General features: G+C 44.3%; 1 protein-coding gene across 1 annotated transcript in view; it reads left to right on the forward strand.

Annotated features, from left to right (window-relative positions):
- Positions 1 to 14,482, forward strand: part of TMEFF2 (transmembrane protein with EGF like and two follistatin like domains 2) — a 250,317-nt gene extending 235,835 nt beyond the window's left edge. Inside the window, exons 8-10 of the mRNA XM_080972358.1 lie at positions 6,017 to 6,140; positions 8,768 to 8,926; positions 14,319 to 14,482. Of these exons, the coding sequence (XP_080828484.1) occupies positions 6,017 to 6,140; positions 8,768 to 8,926; positions 14,319 to 14,415 (380 nt within the window). The 3' untranslated portion in view covers positions 14,416 to 14,482. The remainder of the gene's footprint in view (positions 1 to 6,016; positions 6,141 to 8,767; positions 8,927 to 14,318) is intronic.
- The last annotated feature ends 2,662 nt before the right edge of the window (positions 14,483 to 17,144 follow it).

A 17,144-nucleotide genomic window follows, 5' to 3' on the forward strand; every position in this document is an offset into this window, starting at 1 on the left:
ATCCAAAAACTTTACTTGCAGAAACTTGTAGTTCTAGGTGAATTAAAACATATTATTTACAATCACATGCTTCCCCAAGTATGGGTTTACAGTCTCTTCTTCTAACTTTCAAACAACTGTATTTCCCTCTCTGTCCAGAGCTCAGCCTTCTATATCTCAGTTAGGCCACGTCTTGCAGCTCCTGTGAGAGATTTCCACTTTCACCTTCTCCTGAATCTTTGCTCTCTTTCTCTCAAGCACAGAAGAAGCATCCCAACACTCTATTCAACTTAGCAGTGTTCACAGTGGATTGCAAACACAGTCATCTTGCTTCACATAAAATGGAGTCTCTCTCCTTCACTAGATACATTCCATACGGCCGACATTACTCAATCACATGAGAACTACTAGAGAATGCTCTAGAATTCAGTTGCCAACCAATCAATTTCAAGCACATAGCAATGCATACAAGCATTTACAATTTCAGTGAATTAAATTACTATACTTAACACCTTCCTCTTCCTTCAACCCTATGAATATCCTAAGGGGGAATGACCTGTACAGCAATAATGGAGCCAGGTTTTTTTTTTAATTGAACCATGTACTGTGTTTCTAACTTTCTGACTGGTTTACATGTTTTCAATTGTTCTGAACCACCCTGGGGTCTTTTGACAAAGGTCAAGATATAAATCATGTAAAATAAAACAAAATTAAATTAAATGGAGGACTGGAACGGGGTTCCAGCCAGTGATTGTAGTGTACGTGTAGACTTGTGGGAGGGGGCATATATTGAAATATTATGGACCAATGCTTTACTATCTTAAATCAACCTTTAATTGTGCCCCAGTTTTGAGAGGCACTCCAGTTTTCTCTGCATATGTGCTTTTAGCCCTCATTGACCCATTAATAAGTTGGGTTGTTGCATCTTGAATAGTCTTCAAAGGCACAGAATGAGTGACAGCAGAGCCGCCTGATGATGACCAAGGCACTTATCATGGTGCCTAGGCATCATTCTCTAGGTGTGAGCTGATAAAATGTACTCCAGGACACAGCTTCTCCCTGTGATTCCTGGAATCACATCCAGGTCTCCAAAGCATGCCCAAACTGCATCTCTGCTCCTTTGTGGGAGGGAGAGTGTGACCCCGTTCAGAACAGGAGAAATACCAGCTCCCACCAGGAACATATTTTCAGTTTATTCACCCACATCCAGTCCACCATTCACTCTAGCCATGGAACAATAATCAGGCTCCGTATTCTGCTACCTACCAAATGCAATGTATTAATTCACATTCAATCAGGGTTTCCCCCCACCCTCAAAATAACATGAAGCAGATTGGAGGGCTTCGTTCAAACTTGGGTCAATCTCTTGAGCCAAACAGAGCTTTGCAGTCAAAGCTTTGGCTTCATGGTTAAAACTAAAACCTTTGAACACTTGGCTTGTCTGTTTGTTAGGGTGCCTGCATAGATGTAGCACCTACCCTGCACACATATAGCCACACTGATGATGCCATGCCTATGTAGAAAGGACAGATTCAGGTATCTACAAATATAGATCAGCATGGAATGCTACTATTCACTGTCATTCTGTAGAACAGATGTGGATGTAGATCTGCAGCTAGACGGAAATTTATTAAAATACGTAGTTATTATATTCAGTATTAGTTAGAGGAGCCCTGTTGAAATTGTTATACATGACTGACTTAAGCCCATTAGCTTCAATGGGTCTACTCTGAGTATAACTTAGATACAGGCCATGGTGTCACCTTATCAGAGTGCAAGACAATACACCTTACTTTAGATACAGGACAATTCGGGAGCTGGTGCCTAGCTGCATGCAATTATATCTGGACTGGGGCCAAAGTTTATCAGAGTTTCACCACATCTCATAATTTCTCTGGAATTTCCTAATATTGCGTGAACTTGAGCTTTCATCGTGTTCAGGTTCATCATCTGGCTCCAGGGACAAGTGAAAATTGCAGATCACACTTCGAAATGAGGCTTTCAATGAGACTCTAGCTTTTCACTTGATAAGATAAAGAAAGGGAAATCTTAGGGCTCGGTAGTTAATTGCTGTGGAAGAGGCTCTAATCAGAAAAGGGATGGGAGAGAGTTTATTTCTAAAATCCATCATGTTCTCTCCTATACAGATTATAAGATACAGCATCATAAAAAGCATTAGTAAAAACGTGGGCTGTTTCATTTCTGAACCTGTCAGATATCCATAGTAGAATGTACTACACAACTTTTAGAAGACGTCTGAAAGCAGCCCTGTATCAGGAAGTTTTTAATGTTTGGCATTTTATTATGCTTTTATATGTGTTGGAAACACATGCCAGCATTTCTGGGCATATTATTATTATTATTATTATTACTACTACTACTACTACTACTACTGAAGTGAAGGCCCAAGACAGGTGTTGATCATCATGTGAGCTGCGCACAGGTGGGCTGAAGCAAGCTGCTGCCATTCCTGTGGAGCCTCCTTTTATTGAGACAAATATGCAAGCCAGGCAAATACATTTTTGGGCTGTGACCTTTACACATATTCCGTCCCAAGATCGTGCTATTTTGGCACCTGTTTCCACAGCGTCATTTTCCCCTTGCACAGTGTATGACGAAGGAGACAGAAGGTCTCAGGGACAAAGGTTACAGACAGGACACCGCTGACTGCTGAGAACGCAAAAGGTCAGACGTAGGGGACGATGTTCCGACAGCCGTGGCTTGTCCGAGGGGGAGTTTTCCCTGCACCCCAGGGTCACGCGTGCTGGTGGGGACTGTGCTTCCTCTGGACCTCACTCTCCACTCCGCGATATCCCTACAACTACTTATAGAAGGTTAGAATATACTTCCTGTCGCTTAGGGCCGGCCTAGCTATTAGGCAGAGTGAGGCAGCTGCCTCAAGTGGCAACTGCTGATGGTGTTGGCTGCTCCCCTCTGGTGGAAGATACAGCTAAGCTTTGCTTGCAGTTCAGTCTTGGAATGAGATTCAACTGCTAGACTTTGTCGGCTTCTGCATGTGAATTTGGCAGGACAGATCTTGTCCTTTGCCTCAGACAAGCGAGATGAGCGCCACAACCCCAGTCACCTTTGACTGGACCTAACTGTCCAGGGGTCCTTTACCTTTTACCCTTTTACCTAATGCTCAGGAATAATGAAAGATGTAGTTCAGAAATATCTGGAGGGCCACATGTTCACCATTTACACCTTAGAAAAGGCATAACAGAATAATGCAATAAAAAAATTCCTTCCTGTAGCACCTTAAAGACCAACTAAGTTAGTTCTTGGTATAAGCTTTCGTGTGCATGCACACTTCTTCAGATACACTGAAACAGAAGAAACAGAATAATGCAGTTTCATGTACATGTAACAGAATACAAATGAGCTGATTGCCAAGTCCACATTCGGGGTGAAATCTGCCCTAACTAAGCATTTTTATCCCAGAAGAGAGGTTTTGAAATGTGTTTATCAAGCATAATTGTCAATTCTATATGTTTTTGCAAAATTAGTAAAGATGTTGCAGATGTCTCTTGGAATTTAAACACATTACATCAATCTAAATATTGCAGCCAGAGAACAGTAAATATTTTCTGTTGCATTCACACTCAGTATTGCTTAATGCATATGCCTGAATAAAGAATGAATCCTCTTTTGACTTATGATCTCATATTGCCTTAGCAGCTTGGATTGTAAAGCCAAACCTGCCTTTACAGGCCTCGGACTGTTGCAATACAGTTGTATATTTGAGGAAGGGCCTTAGCTCGGTCATAGGGACGCGGGTGGCGCTGTGGGTTATACCACAGAGCCTAGGACTTGCCGATCAGAAGGTCGGTGGTTCGAATCCCTGCGACGGGGTGAGCTCCCGTTGCTCGGTCCCTGCTCCTGCCAACCTAGCAGCTCGAAAGCACATCAAAGTGCAAGTAGATAAATAGTTACCACTCTGGCGGGAAGGTAAATGGTGTTTCCGTGCGCTGCTCTGGTTCGCCAGAAGCGGCTTAGTCATGCTGACTGCATGACCCGGAAGCTGTACGCCGGCTCCCTCGGCCAGTAAAGCGAAATGAGCGCCGCAACCCCAGAGTCGGTCACGACTGGACCTAATGGACCCTTTACCTTTACCTTAGCTCGGTGATAGAAGGTCCCAGATTCGATCCCTGACATCTCTGGGTGGAACTGAGAATGAAATTGTGGAGAACTGCTGCCTTCCAGAGCAGGCATATTTGGGATATATTGACAAAGAATTCAAACTGACATAAAGCAGCTAACAATGTTCTTATTGATGTCTTTCCTTAATTCCAGCGGGAGTGAGCTCTGAATATGCTTGACTCTCTCCCCGAATCAATGGGTTGTAAAAGGGGATTACTTTGACAGGCTCATTCCCATGAATTAGAGATACAGTGGTACCTCGGGTTACATACGCTTCAGGTTACATACTATTCAGGTTACAGACTCCGCTAACCCAGAAATATTACCTCGGGTTAAGAACTTTGATTCAGGATGAGAACAGAAATTGGGCGGCGGCGCAGCAGTGGGAGGCCCCATTAGCTAAAGTGGTACCTCAGGTTAAGAACAGTTTCAGGTTAAGAACAGACCTCCAGAACGAATTAAGTTCTCAACCCGAGATACTACTGTACTGTACAAGTTTGCAACCCTCCTCATGCATGTTACTTCATTCTCGGGAAACATTCATTTAAATATACACACCTTTCTAAAAGTGCTAACCTATTGCAGTATATCCTCTTGCACTTAAATGAGAGCCTAAAGTATTTGCTCTTTAATCATCACCATCTGGTTGGGTTTCCCCAGCCACTCTGGGCGGATCCCAACAGCATATTAAAAACACAATAAAACATCAAACATTAAAAACTTCCCTAAATGGGGCTGCCTTCAGATGTCTTCTAAAAGTCAGATAGTTATTTATTTCTTTGACATCTGATGGGAGGGCGTTCCTCAGGGCAGGCGCCACTACTGAGAAGGCCCTCTGCCAGCTTCCCTGTAACTTAACTTCTTGCAATGAGGGACTAGCAGCAGGCCCTCAGAGCTGGACCTCAGTGTCCAGGCTGAACGATGGTGGTGGAGACGCTCCTTCAGGTATACTGGGCCAAGGCGGTTTAGGGCTTTAAAGATCAGCACCAACACTTTGAATTGTGCTCAGAGCCAATGTACCGTATTTTTTGCACCATAACACTCACTTTTTTCCTCCTAGAAAGTAAGGGGAAATGTCTGTGCGTGTTATGGAGCGAATGCCTGCGGGTGGCGGGGGGGATCTGCTACAGTCGTGAGCAGAGGATCCATGGTTCCCCTTCCTTCCCTCCTCCATGGTTACAAAGCATGGATCCACATGGATCCTCAGGATTTTTGCATTGGGCTACTCCAAACTCACTGTCAGATCACATGTCTGTGGCCACAGCATGAACCACAAAAATCATATATCCACTATTTTGTTTAGAATATTTTTTTTCTTGTTTTCCTCCTCTAAAAACTACGTGCGTGTTATGGTCTGGTGCGTGTTATAGAGCGAAAAATACGGTAGGTCTTTCAGGACCAGTGTTATATGGTCTTGGTGGCCACTCCCAGTCACCAGTCTAGCTGCCGCATTCTGGATTAGTTGTAGTTTCCAAGTCACCTTCAAAGCTAGCCCCAAGTAAAGTGCATTGTAATAGTCCAAGTGGGACATAACCAGAGCATGCACCACTCTGTCGGGACAGTCTGTGAGCAGGTAGCGTCTCAGCTGGTGTACCAAATGGAGCTGGTAGACAGCTGCCCTGGACACAAATTGACCTGCACCTCCATGGATAGCTGTGAGTCCAAAATGACTCCGAGACTGTGCACCTGGTCCTTCAAGGGCACAGTTACCACATTCAGAACCAGGGAGTCCTCCACACTCACCTGCCCCCTGTCCCCCAAAAACAGTACTTCTGCCTTGTCAGCATGCAGTCTCAATCTGTTATGCAGTACACTGAAGCAAATATGTCTTTTGTTGTTGTTTCTTCACCATGCTACACACTTACAGGTTGGTTTTCTTTTTCATCTGTCTTTACAGAGAATGCCAACAAACTTGAAGAAAGCGCCAGGGGAATCTACATTCCTTGTCCAGAACATTATAACGGCTTCTGCATGCATGGAAAATGTGAACACTCTGCTAATATGCTGGAACCATCTTGCAGGTAACACTTTCCCCAAACCGAGCGGCTAATGATAAACTGAACAGGCACACTTGCTAACACACGCTATCTTGATACAGCAAGGAAAATAATAATTGCCAAGACCCCATCCACTCTGGATCTAAATTATGTAACGAGGCACCTAATGAATGTAGTAAAACTGCGCTAAATTATGCAGCGCCATTAAGCTGTTTAGAAATGCATTCCTGCAACGTATGTTGATGCAGCCCTTTAAAGGCTCCTAAGAGCACAGGCTTGCTTGCCAGGCATTATCCTAGGGCTGCCACACATTTGGAATTTCCAAAATTTGGTTAAAATGTCCAGGAAAACCCGGGCGTATGGCAAACTATGTTGGAAGAGTTGGTTTTGGGGGCAAATTTCCATAAAAATAGCTCAACAACTTGGGCCCAAAAATAAGGGGGGGGAGCGCAACAACCTTGTCCCTCCCCCCAAAAAAACTCAATCCCCCCCAAAAAAGCTCAGCAACCCTAATTATCTGTTGATTCCTCACGCTCAGCCAGCAGCTACTGTCCCAAGAAACCCAGCAGAACTTGAGAGCTACAACAACCACTGGCTGAGGAAGGGGGATGCGGTGGGTGCAGTCCACCCCAGGTGTCATCCCTGAGGGGGGGTGACATTGCCACTGCCCCCAGGATGCTCGCCACGGGCAGCGCCCCCCTTGGCGGTTCGAATCCCCGTGATGGGGTGAGCTCCCATTGCTCCGTCCCAGCTCCTGCCAACCTAGCAGTTTGAAAGCACACCAGTGCAAGTAGGTAAATAGGTACCACTCCGGCGGAAAGGTAAACAGTGCTTCCATGTCCTCTGGCACTCGTCACAGTGTCCATTGTGCCAGAAGCAGTTTAGTCATGCTGGCCACATTACCCGGAAAGCTGTCTGCAGACAAACGCCAGCTCCCTCGGCCTGAAAAGAAAGATAAGCGCCACAACCCTGTAGTCACCTTTGACTGGACTTAACCATCCAGGGGTCTTTACCATTTATTTTACTCAGAGGCATCCGGCCTCTGGCACCGGAGATTGCACACAGCCATCGCTACATGTGTTTGCATCTTGTTTTTTATGTTTAGAATGATTGTAAGCAGTCCTGAAAATTTGAATGGTGGGCCGGGTATAATAAACGAACAAACAAACATTTCATTTGCTTATTAAAGAAATAAAAATACCTTTTTCCAACTAGCTTTTTAAATGGAGACCTTTATTTCAGTCTGTATCTGCATTGGACTTGAAATCGTCTCTCTGCGTGTGTGATTGCTGATCTTTTTATTGTTAAATCATTTGGGGACGTTTTATGAGAAGCAAAGCATAAACAGAATACATACATAAATCAAATACATCAACTTCAAAATGAGAGCAGTTGCCTAGAACAAATTAAGCTTCTTCCAGGAGGCATTTCCTACAAATATCAGCGTGACACACATTAAAATTTTGGTTTTGGTATAGGAAATCATCATAAAAGTACCAAACAACAACAACAGCAACACCTCCAACCCTCTTATATCCCCAAAGTAACTGAGGCATAAAGAAAGTTCCTTGGTTATCTTGTAAGATATACAAAGTAGCTGCGGCTAGGAGTGTCAGTGAATTCCGAAGAAAAAAGAAATTGTCAGTGCTCATTTATTCATCCCATGTACAAAACAGACATCAGTCCAGTATTTGCTGGTCTTATTCTTTTTGGTCCACAAACGATAAGTAATCAATGTCCCGCCCCCGCCTTTCAATTCTGTTTCCTTTGCACTGAAATGAATGGCGTGAAAGTAATTGTGTCATTATTTACCGTACTTTTCTATGTATAAGACGAGCTGTTTCTATGAGAATAGAATCTCAAAAATTGGGGGTTGTCTTATATATGGATAGTGCAGATTGGGGATGGGGGATTGATGAGCAGCAGGATCCCAGAGGCGATTGTGCTGTTGATTGGTGTATGTGGCTAGGGCTGCTGTCGATTGGCTGTTTCTGCTGTCAAAACAATTCTGGGCATCCCTCCTCAAAAAAAGCTCAGCAGCTCTGGGCAATTTCCCCCAGTTTTCTAAATTTATACACGGGGGTGTGTTATACACGAGAAAATAGGGTACGTTAAATTCACAACCCTTTGTAAGGTACGAAAATACAGTGGTAACTCGGGTTACATACGCTTCAGGTTATAGAAGCTTCAGGTTACAGACTCTGCTAACCCAGAAGTAGTACCTCGGGTTAAGAACTTTGCTTCAGGATGAGAACAGAAATCACACAATGGCCGCATGGCGGCAGCGGGAGGCCCCATTAGCTAAAGTGGTACCTCAGGTTAAGAACAGTTTTAGGTTAAGAACAGCCCTCCAGAACGAATTAAGTTTTTAACCCGAGGTATCCCTGTACTTGCATAGATTACAATAAGTAGCAGGCAGCCAAATGAATAAAGCAGTATTTGGTGGGAATTGAATTGCAGAGGAATGGAAACGGTGCTGATTGTGACGAAGACGGGTTGGAATGGAAATGGCTGCCTTCTTACACCCCAAGCGCATCATTCTTGTGCAGTTGCAACACAGCATCTCTCTGGCAATGCCTGGTTTGTGGCTCATGCAATGCAGCTATGAACTACCGCAAGGGAAGGAGTCAACGTGTCTCTTTCCATTCTAGGTGTGACGCAGGCTACACTGGAGAACACTGTGAAAAAAAGGACTACAGCGTTTTATATGTGGTTCCTGGCCCTGTACGATTTCAGTACGTCTTAATAGCAGCAGTGATTGGAACTATCCAGATTGCTGTCATCTGCGTCGTAGTCCTCTGCATTACAAGGTTAGTAATGACGCCAAGGTGCTCTTACCAAGATAAAGTTGGCAAAAATGTATAAATCTAAATCAGATAAGCATTGGAAATGTAATGAGAAAGAAGGTTCTTTTTGTCATATGTGGTGGTCTTGTAGTAAGGTGAAACTTACTGGGAAATGATATATAATAAAATGAAAAGGATCTTTAAAATAACCTTTGTAAAAAAACCCAGAAGCTTTTCTTTTGGGAATTATAGGGACAGAACTACCTAAGCTGTATGGAAACTTGTTCATGTATGCTAGTACAGCGGCAAGAATGTTACTTGCCACAAAATGGAAAGAAGCAGAAGTCCCAGCAAAGGGAGAATGGATACAAAAAATTATGGAATATGCAGAAATGGTGAAACTTACCGAAAGAATAAGCATTTTAAATAAAAGAATGGAAATGGTTTATTGAATATTTACAGATAAACTATAAACAGATAAAAACATAGGCAGGATTATTGTAACAACCTATGAAAATATGGATGTCCTATTCCATACTACTACTACTACTAATAATAATAATTTTATTTATACCCCACCCTTCTGACTGGGTTTCCCCAGCCACACTGGGTGGCTTCCGACATATATACACATATATACAAGCATAGAAAATATGCTTGTATTTTAACATTTTTTTAAAAACTTCCCTGTACAGGGCTGCCTTCATACGGTTCAGGTGCCAGATAACTCCATACCCTCCAACATTTCGCTGATGAAAATCAGCTTCCAACACACAGAAAAACATAAAAAACCATTCAACATAAAAAAACTTCCCTATACAGGGCTGCCTTCAGATTTCTTCTGATGTCTTCTGAAGGTTGTATAGTCACTTATCTTATCTCCTTGGCACCGGGGTCACAATACTCCATACCCTCCAATATTTCCTAAGAAAAAGTGGGGCTTTCTGGGATCAAATCAGAAACCAGGACAGCTTTTGTAAATCCGGGGCTGTCCCTGGAAAATAGAGACACCCAGATGGTCTGAAGATCTGTAATGGCAGATAAGCTTCCCTGAAAGGCAACTTGTCTAGCACCACCCATCTTTCTCAGCAACGTGTCATCATGTAGTGCTAGCGTGATCTCTAGTAGTGATGTATGGAAGTGAGAGCTGGACCATAAAGAAGACTGATAGCCGAAGAATTGATGCTTTGGAATTCTGGTGCTGGAGGAGACTCTTGAGAGACCCATGGACTGCAAGAAGATCAAACCTATCCATTCTGAAGGAAATCAGCCCTGAGTGCTCACTGGAAGGACAGATCCTGAAGCTGAGGCTCCAATACTTTGGCCACTTCATGAGAAGACTCCCTGGAAAAGACCCTGATGTTGGGAAAGATGGAGGGCACAAGGAGAAGGGGACGACAGAGGACGAGATGGTTGGACAGTGTTCTCGAAGCTACCAGCATGAGTTTGACCAAACTGCGGGAGGCAGTGGAAGACAGGAGTGCCTGTCATGCTCTGGTCCATGGGGTCACAAAGAGTCAGACACGACTAAACGACTAAACAACAACAACAAGCGTGATCTCTTGGTCCCTGTGGGCCATTGGTGAAGCCCACGAGCCAGACAAGCACTCCATAACTGCCCCCTAGAAGATGCATCGGCATCTTTTACAACACATGGGGTTTGTTTGGCAGACTGACAGGTATGGAAGGCGGTTTCCCCAATGGTAGAAAATTCAAAAGGAAGCTGTTTGTTTAATAGCTCAGGGATTATCAGTGTTTGCATTCTCAGGAGTTACTCTGTACTTCTTCAGGAAGAGACGGGTGTTTAAAATGCATAGAGTGCCTAGCAAATGCTGGCATGGATTTGAATGCCAAGTGGGCTTGACTTTGGAATTTAAAAGGATATGTGCTGTTTACACTGTCAGTCTTACAAGTAAGGACTCAGGTCCAGCCTTCAACTTAAAAAGATCTCAAGCAACTGAGAGCTTGGAGATCGAGCAATGGGCGGTCTCTGTAAGGCAGTTGTGAGTTCCATCCATTCATAAATACCAATGTCCATTCTTTACCATGTGATGGGTAAGTTTCAGAGTTTTCTCCAGCTTCACGACTTGCCTGGGCTTCTTCCTCAGGTGAGAGAAGGTGAAACTGCTTCAGGTGTCCTGCAGCTGCTTCAATAAATCAGGCGCCTTAAAAATAAATCCCTTTCCCAAAAAGATGAGAATTTTAAAAAGAAGCAGGCATCACACTCCTATAGAAAGTTAAAAAAGCACCAATATATCTAAGCATCCTCCTCTCGCTACGCTCAGAGGACAAGCGTGACATTCAGGCCGGAAGAAGGTAGAAAATAATTCATATATCCTTTCCCAGCCTAAAGGCATAATAGAAAAATGTCTGCAGAAGCTTGGAGATGCTTGCCGACCTAGTTGAGTTCATCAACTCTACCCTCAAGAGTAGATCTTCTCCTGCAAGAAGGCAATGCATTATATTAAAGTGGGTTTCAGGGAACATGGAGATAATTCAAACGGCCAGAAATACAGTGTACATAAAAAGGACGGAGATGGGAAAGTAACTGCTCAACAGAAAAATGGCACTAGATCATGTTGTTCAAGCAATCTTCTGAGTGGCTCCAGGTTTGTTAACTTCAGGCCATAAAGCAAGTTAACGGTTTGTGTTCAGAGAAAATGGTTTGGTTTTACATGGACCCTGCCTTTCCAGTGGATTTAATTTAGACTGTTGTAGATAAAAGGATACCCAAAAGCTGATGCCCTTAAACTTTTTCATTTGCATAAGCTCTTCATTTCCTTTTTCTTTAGCCTTTGCAAAACTTGGTGCATGTTACATCCAGTAACAAATATATTGTGGTGCTCCAGTCATTATTAGTTAAACACACACACACACAGAGAGAGAGAGAGAGAGAGAGAGATGGTTTGAAGGCACTTGATGTTGCCACCTTACTGAAGCTAAGCAGGTCTGGGTCTGGTCACCTTGGGTGCCATGATGGAAGAAAGGCAAGATACAAATGCAAGAAAACAGAAATGAATAAATATGCATACACAAAATATACATACCTCCCAACATGTCTCCAATGAAAATAGGGATGTCCTATTCAACAACAACAACAACGTATTATGTATATCCCACCCATCTGACTGGGTTTCCCTTGCCATTCTGGGCAGCTTACAATACATATAAAAACATAGTAAAACATCAAACATTTAAAACTTCCCAATACAGGACTGACTTCCGATGTCTTCTAAAAGTTGTGTCGTTCTGATGGGAGGTTGTTCCACAGGGAAGGTGCCACTGCTGAGAAGGCCTGGTTCCCTGTAACTTCACTTCTTGCAGTGAGGGAACCACCAGATTGCCCTCAGAGAAGGACGTCACTGTCCGGGCTGAGTGATGGGGGTGGAGACGCTCCTTCAGGTATACAGGACTGAGGCCGTTTAGGGCTTTCAAGGTCAGCACCAACAGTTTGAATTGTGCTCGGAAATGTACTAGGAGCCAATGTAGGTCTTTCAAGACCGGTGTTATGTGGTCTCGGCGGCTGCTCCCAGTCACCAGTCTAGCTGCCGCATTCTGGATTAGTTAAACGCAGCTAGACTCTGCCCACCAGCTGGGCATGGCGCGGCAGCTGAAGGAAGGCTGGTGCAGGGGGCTGAACACACAACCTCTCCCCTCTGGGAGGAGAGGTCTTCTCAGTTAGTGTACAACAAGGTTCACCGAACTGGTGCCCAAAGGCACCTCTCACACAGCTACAATTGCCGGAGTGTTTCACAATCAGTCACTCTACTCAGGAAACTCTGGGAATTGAGACCTCCTGAAAACTCTCAGCATCCTTGACAAACTGCAGTTCCCAGGTTGATTTGGGAGAAGCCAAAACTTTTTGAAGTGGTATCATAGTGCTTTAAATGGGGCCTCAGTATAAGGCAACTTCCTATGTTCTTAACTGGTGAGGGGAGGGGAGGGAATTTAGCAGCCTGGTTGACAGGCAGGCATTCCAGATACTTACTGTATTTTTCGCTCTATAAGACGCACCAGACCATAAGACACACCTAGTTTTTGGAGGAGGAAAACAAGGAATGTTTGAATTCCAGAAGCCAGAACAGCAAGAGGGATCTCTGTGCAGCGATCCCTCTTGCTGTTCTGGCTTCTGGGATAGCTGCGCAGCCTGCATTCGCTCTCTAAGACGCACACACATTTCCCCTTACTTTTTAGGAGGGAAAAAGTGCGTCTTATAGAGCGAAAAATACAGTAATTAAAAAGAAAGTGGCTACATCTAGATGCATGCTCCTCAACTGTCCTGCTTTAAGTGGAACATACCGGAATTACAGAAACCATTCTGCTTCCAAAGACGGCCATTTTGGAGGGGGGGCAGTGCTGTCGCACAAGTCCCCTCCGTGGCATGTTGGAGGGTATGTGGATATATACGTTAACCAGGGTAAATTTAGGAAGCTGTTGTTGTTTTTCTGTAAGTCTATGAGTCCCAGCTGCACGCTGTTATTCACTAGCAGCGCTTCTTTTCTAAAATATAAAATGTTTAGGAGTACTCTCATTCTGGCTCAAGAAAACCAACATTTTATAGTTAAAATCGGGGAAAATAAATATAGTAAATGGACAAAAGTACAAAGATTCACAAAATATTTACCTCCGTAAAATACCCCTTCGCCCCCCCCCCCCCAGGAAAAAAGCACTGTTCTCTAGTCATACACGGATAGTTACATTTGCTACGATTTGGATCCAGCGGTACCATTGCATGAATGGAAAGCGCTTCCTGTTGCACAAGGAAGTGTTCCTGGTTTGTTCGGTTTTTTTAATGTAAATACGTATACCCCAAACGTACATTGTCTTGTTATGCTTGTATCCCCACAGGGCAATAATTCAGGTTTCGAACCAACACAGAGCAGACAAAGAGAATCCATTTGCAGAGCTGACAGTCATTTATATCGGAGTTGCCTTTGTGCTTCCCGAAATGCAATAGTACATTCTAAGTTAGCCAATGTAGGGAAAAGCAACGATTGTTTCTTTTATTTGTGCTTTCCTAGCTGGGAGGATGTTTGGGAGAAATATTAAACTGCCCCCGATGAATGTGTGTACATTTTCCAAAGGTCTCATAGCCGCATTGCTTGTGGTGGGTCTTTAAACCAGTGCATTAATATAACCCTCGTTGCAGGCAGGCAGTGTCCTACGGGAAATGATTTTGGCTATTTCAGGCTCCTGTTTGAAGAACGGGCTCTGAAAGAGTGCAGGAGGCCTTTGACTCTTTTTTTACAAAGCTCTGGAGCTGTGCAGCTAAGGAATGATGAGTTGTACCGACAGCCGTTGTTGGCAGTTGCCCTTCCGTGGCCTGCAATCCTTACGTTACCTCCACTGTCGTTTAGCAAAGCAAATTTCATGCTCTTTTTCTCTCTCCCCCACCCCTTTCCCCTCTTGCTTGCAGGAAATGTCCCAGGAGCAACCGAATTCACAGGCAGAAGCAAAACACAGGGCACTACAGTTCAGACAACACAACAAGAGCATCGACCAGGTTAATTTAAACGAGAGCATGTTTCCACAATGGCAAAAAGTAAACTGCAGAGAGGTTGGACTTTCAAAAAAAAATAATACAGTATTATAGACAAAAAGATCTACACATGTTGCCTTGCATTTGTGGTAATCTACACCAATGAAAAAAAAACATGTACTACAGCTATATTTGATTATGTATGGATATATTTGAAATAGTATACATTGTCTTGATGTTTTTTCTGTAATGTAAATAAACTATTTATATCACACAATATAGTTTTTTTTTTCTTTTTCATGTATTTGTTATATATAATAAATACTCAGTGATGAGGAAAAAGACCAATGCTTTCTTAAATTTGCTGTGCCGTACAAGCGTGTTATCTTTGGACATGATGAATCTGCAAGCTGTGCAAGTCACAATATTTAAACTGCAGCCATATGAGCAGCTCCTGCTGTGGGCACAGTAACAGCCTTCCTGAACAGTGTTAGGCTTCTGAAACTGTAATGAAAGTGGTAGCTTTGGGCAGCCTAAACTGTGCAGGACTATAGCCAGAGCCAGGAAACTCAACTCCTATGCATGCGTTGCTTTGATTATCTTTCTGTGGTGGCTAATCCCTTTGTCTGTCCCCAGCCAACCACCACTTGCCTGCCTTCCTACTTCCAACTAGTCTTAGAGGGTGGTCCTGGATGCCAGCTTTTTCCTCTTGCATAGTCTCACTGTTGCATGTCGAGGTCCCCAAGACACCCCAGATAAGAACACAATGACACTTGATTTTTGTTTAAGGTTTTTGGCATAATTTTGGCCACAACTTTATTAAAAATACAGCAGTGTGAGTGGTTGCTTAGGCATTGGTAGCGACTAACTGACCCCACATGGGTACAGTCTGACATTCGCACCCCCCGCGAAGTCAGAAAGGGTAAGTCACCCAGGGAGAGAGACGGGACTGGGAACCATGCCTCACCTCTCCCCAAATGCTCCCAGGGGCTCTTGCATGGCCCTAGCCCCTTGCCAGGGGGTTCGGACAAAAGCATGGGGAGCCCCTGGGTTCCTTTAACGGAAAACCCTTGCAGCAGCAGCAGCATTTTGGAGGGGCAGGCACAGCCAATCCATACCCCTCTACCAACCAATTCCCAAACCAATGCCTAACCGCAACCTAACAAGTTGTGACGATTTACTACGCAGTAGGCAAAAACCAAATGGCACCAGCCAATCAGCCAAATGGACAAAATTCCTACCAGGCCCCTGCCCCAAAAGCAGATGACCCCATGACAGGCATAGCAAGGTCAAGCAAAGAGCCTAACATTAGGGAGGGAGGGAGGGTGAACCGAAGCACACAGCGAAAAGAGGACGCTCGTTGCTGCGTGCAGAGTATTTAACAAACAGGGCTGTCAATCAATAAATGGCAACATATAAATCTCCCCAGTAACAGCCCACCCCTGCTTAAAGATGGCCAAACTCTTTTGCCCAGCAACAGTGAGGTGTCTTGTCAGCCCCCACCGCAACACGTGCTCTCCATGAGGGAGAACACGCTTTGTCATGGTACAACTCTGTAGGGAGGTGTCAGGGACTGGACATCAGAGGAGGATGTCCTTCCCCTGAACCTCCTGAGAAGAGGAGGACAGTATAGATTTACAGTGGTGGTTTGCAGAGGGTCACAGCTCAGAGACAGAAGAGGGGCAAAGCTGGGAAATAATGGGAGAAGTAGGAACAGCTGGCTGACACATTATCACTACAGTGGTACCTCTGGTTGCGAACGGGATCCGTTCCGGAGGCCCGTTCGCAACATGAAAAGAGTGCAACCTGAAGTGCCATATCTGCGCAGGTGCGCGGCACGATTTGGCGCTTGTGCGCATGTGCGAGCGTCGAAACCCGGAAGTAACCCTTTCCGGTACTTCCGGGTCGCCGCGGGACGTAACCTGAAAGAAAGTAACATGAAGCAAACATAACATGAGGTATGACTGTACAGAGCATTCCAGACGCCCCCCTCCTCCCAGAACCTGGCAAACAATGAAAGTAGGAGAGCAGAGAACTAAGAGACAATTGGCCCATAGCAGCCACCGTAAGTGGGGTAGAACTGTTGACAACTGAGAAGGAGATGACTCGGAGCAATGCCACTACCAAAGAGGCTAGATTTCTATGCCTCTCTCTCTATCAATATTGAATAAAGACATTGGTAAGAGCTTCTTGTCTTTCTGTTACTGGCAACCTGCCATGAGGGAAGGGAATCAGATTCCCTGAAGCCTGACAGGAGGAGGATGGGAGCATGAGTGAAATTAGTTAGCTCCGCCTACCATTGTCTCTGGCTCCACCTACTGTGGACATCACTGCCTTCCACTCCACCAGTCCCAAGGGGCACCAGCCACTGCTGATTATGATCCAGTAGGTTTTTCTGCTCTTTTCCAGTTGAGTTACTTTGCTGGTTTCTGCAATTTGTCAGAAAAATGCTTTGCTGGCGGTGTTAATTATAACTTATAATTATAACCTTGCTGATCTTGTGGGTTTTATTAATTGAGCAAGGAGGGGACAGATAAAGAGGCAATTTAAAAAATTTATCAGGATATCAAACAAAGGGAGACAATTGATACTTCAAACGCCTTTCAGACTTTCTAAGAGCTCCATTAAGTTGACTCTTACAGGTAAGAGCAGACAATATGTGGAAAGGAGACCCTCAAGGAAATGCTTGATGCTGCATGAAGAAATCTCCATCTCTTGACAACTGGGGTGACTTAGGGCTTATTCACACTTCCTCTTGTGCCT

Source organism: Podarcis pityusensis, assembly GCF_964106645.2.
Source record: "Podarcis pityusensis genome assembly, chromosome: 1".
Taxonomy (NCBI): Eukaryota; Metazoa; Chordata; class Lepidosauria; order Squamata; family Lacertidae; genus Podarcis; species Podarcis pityusensis.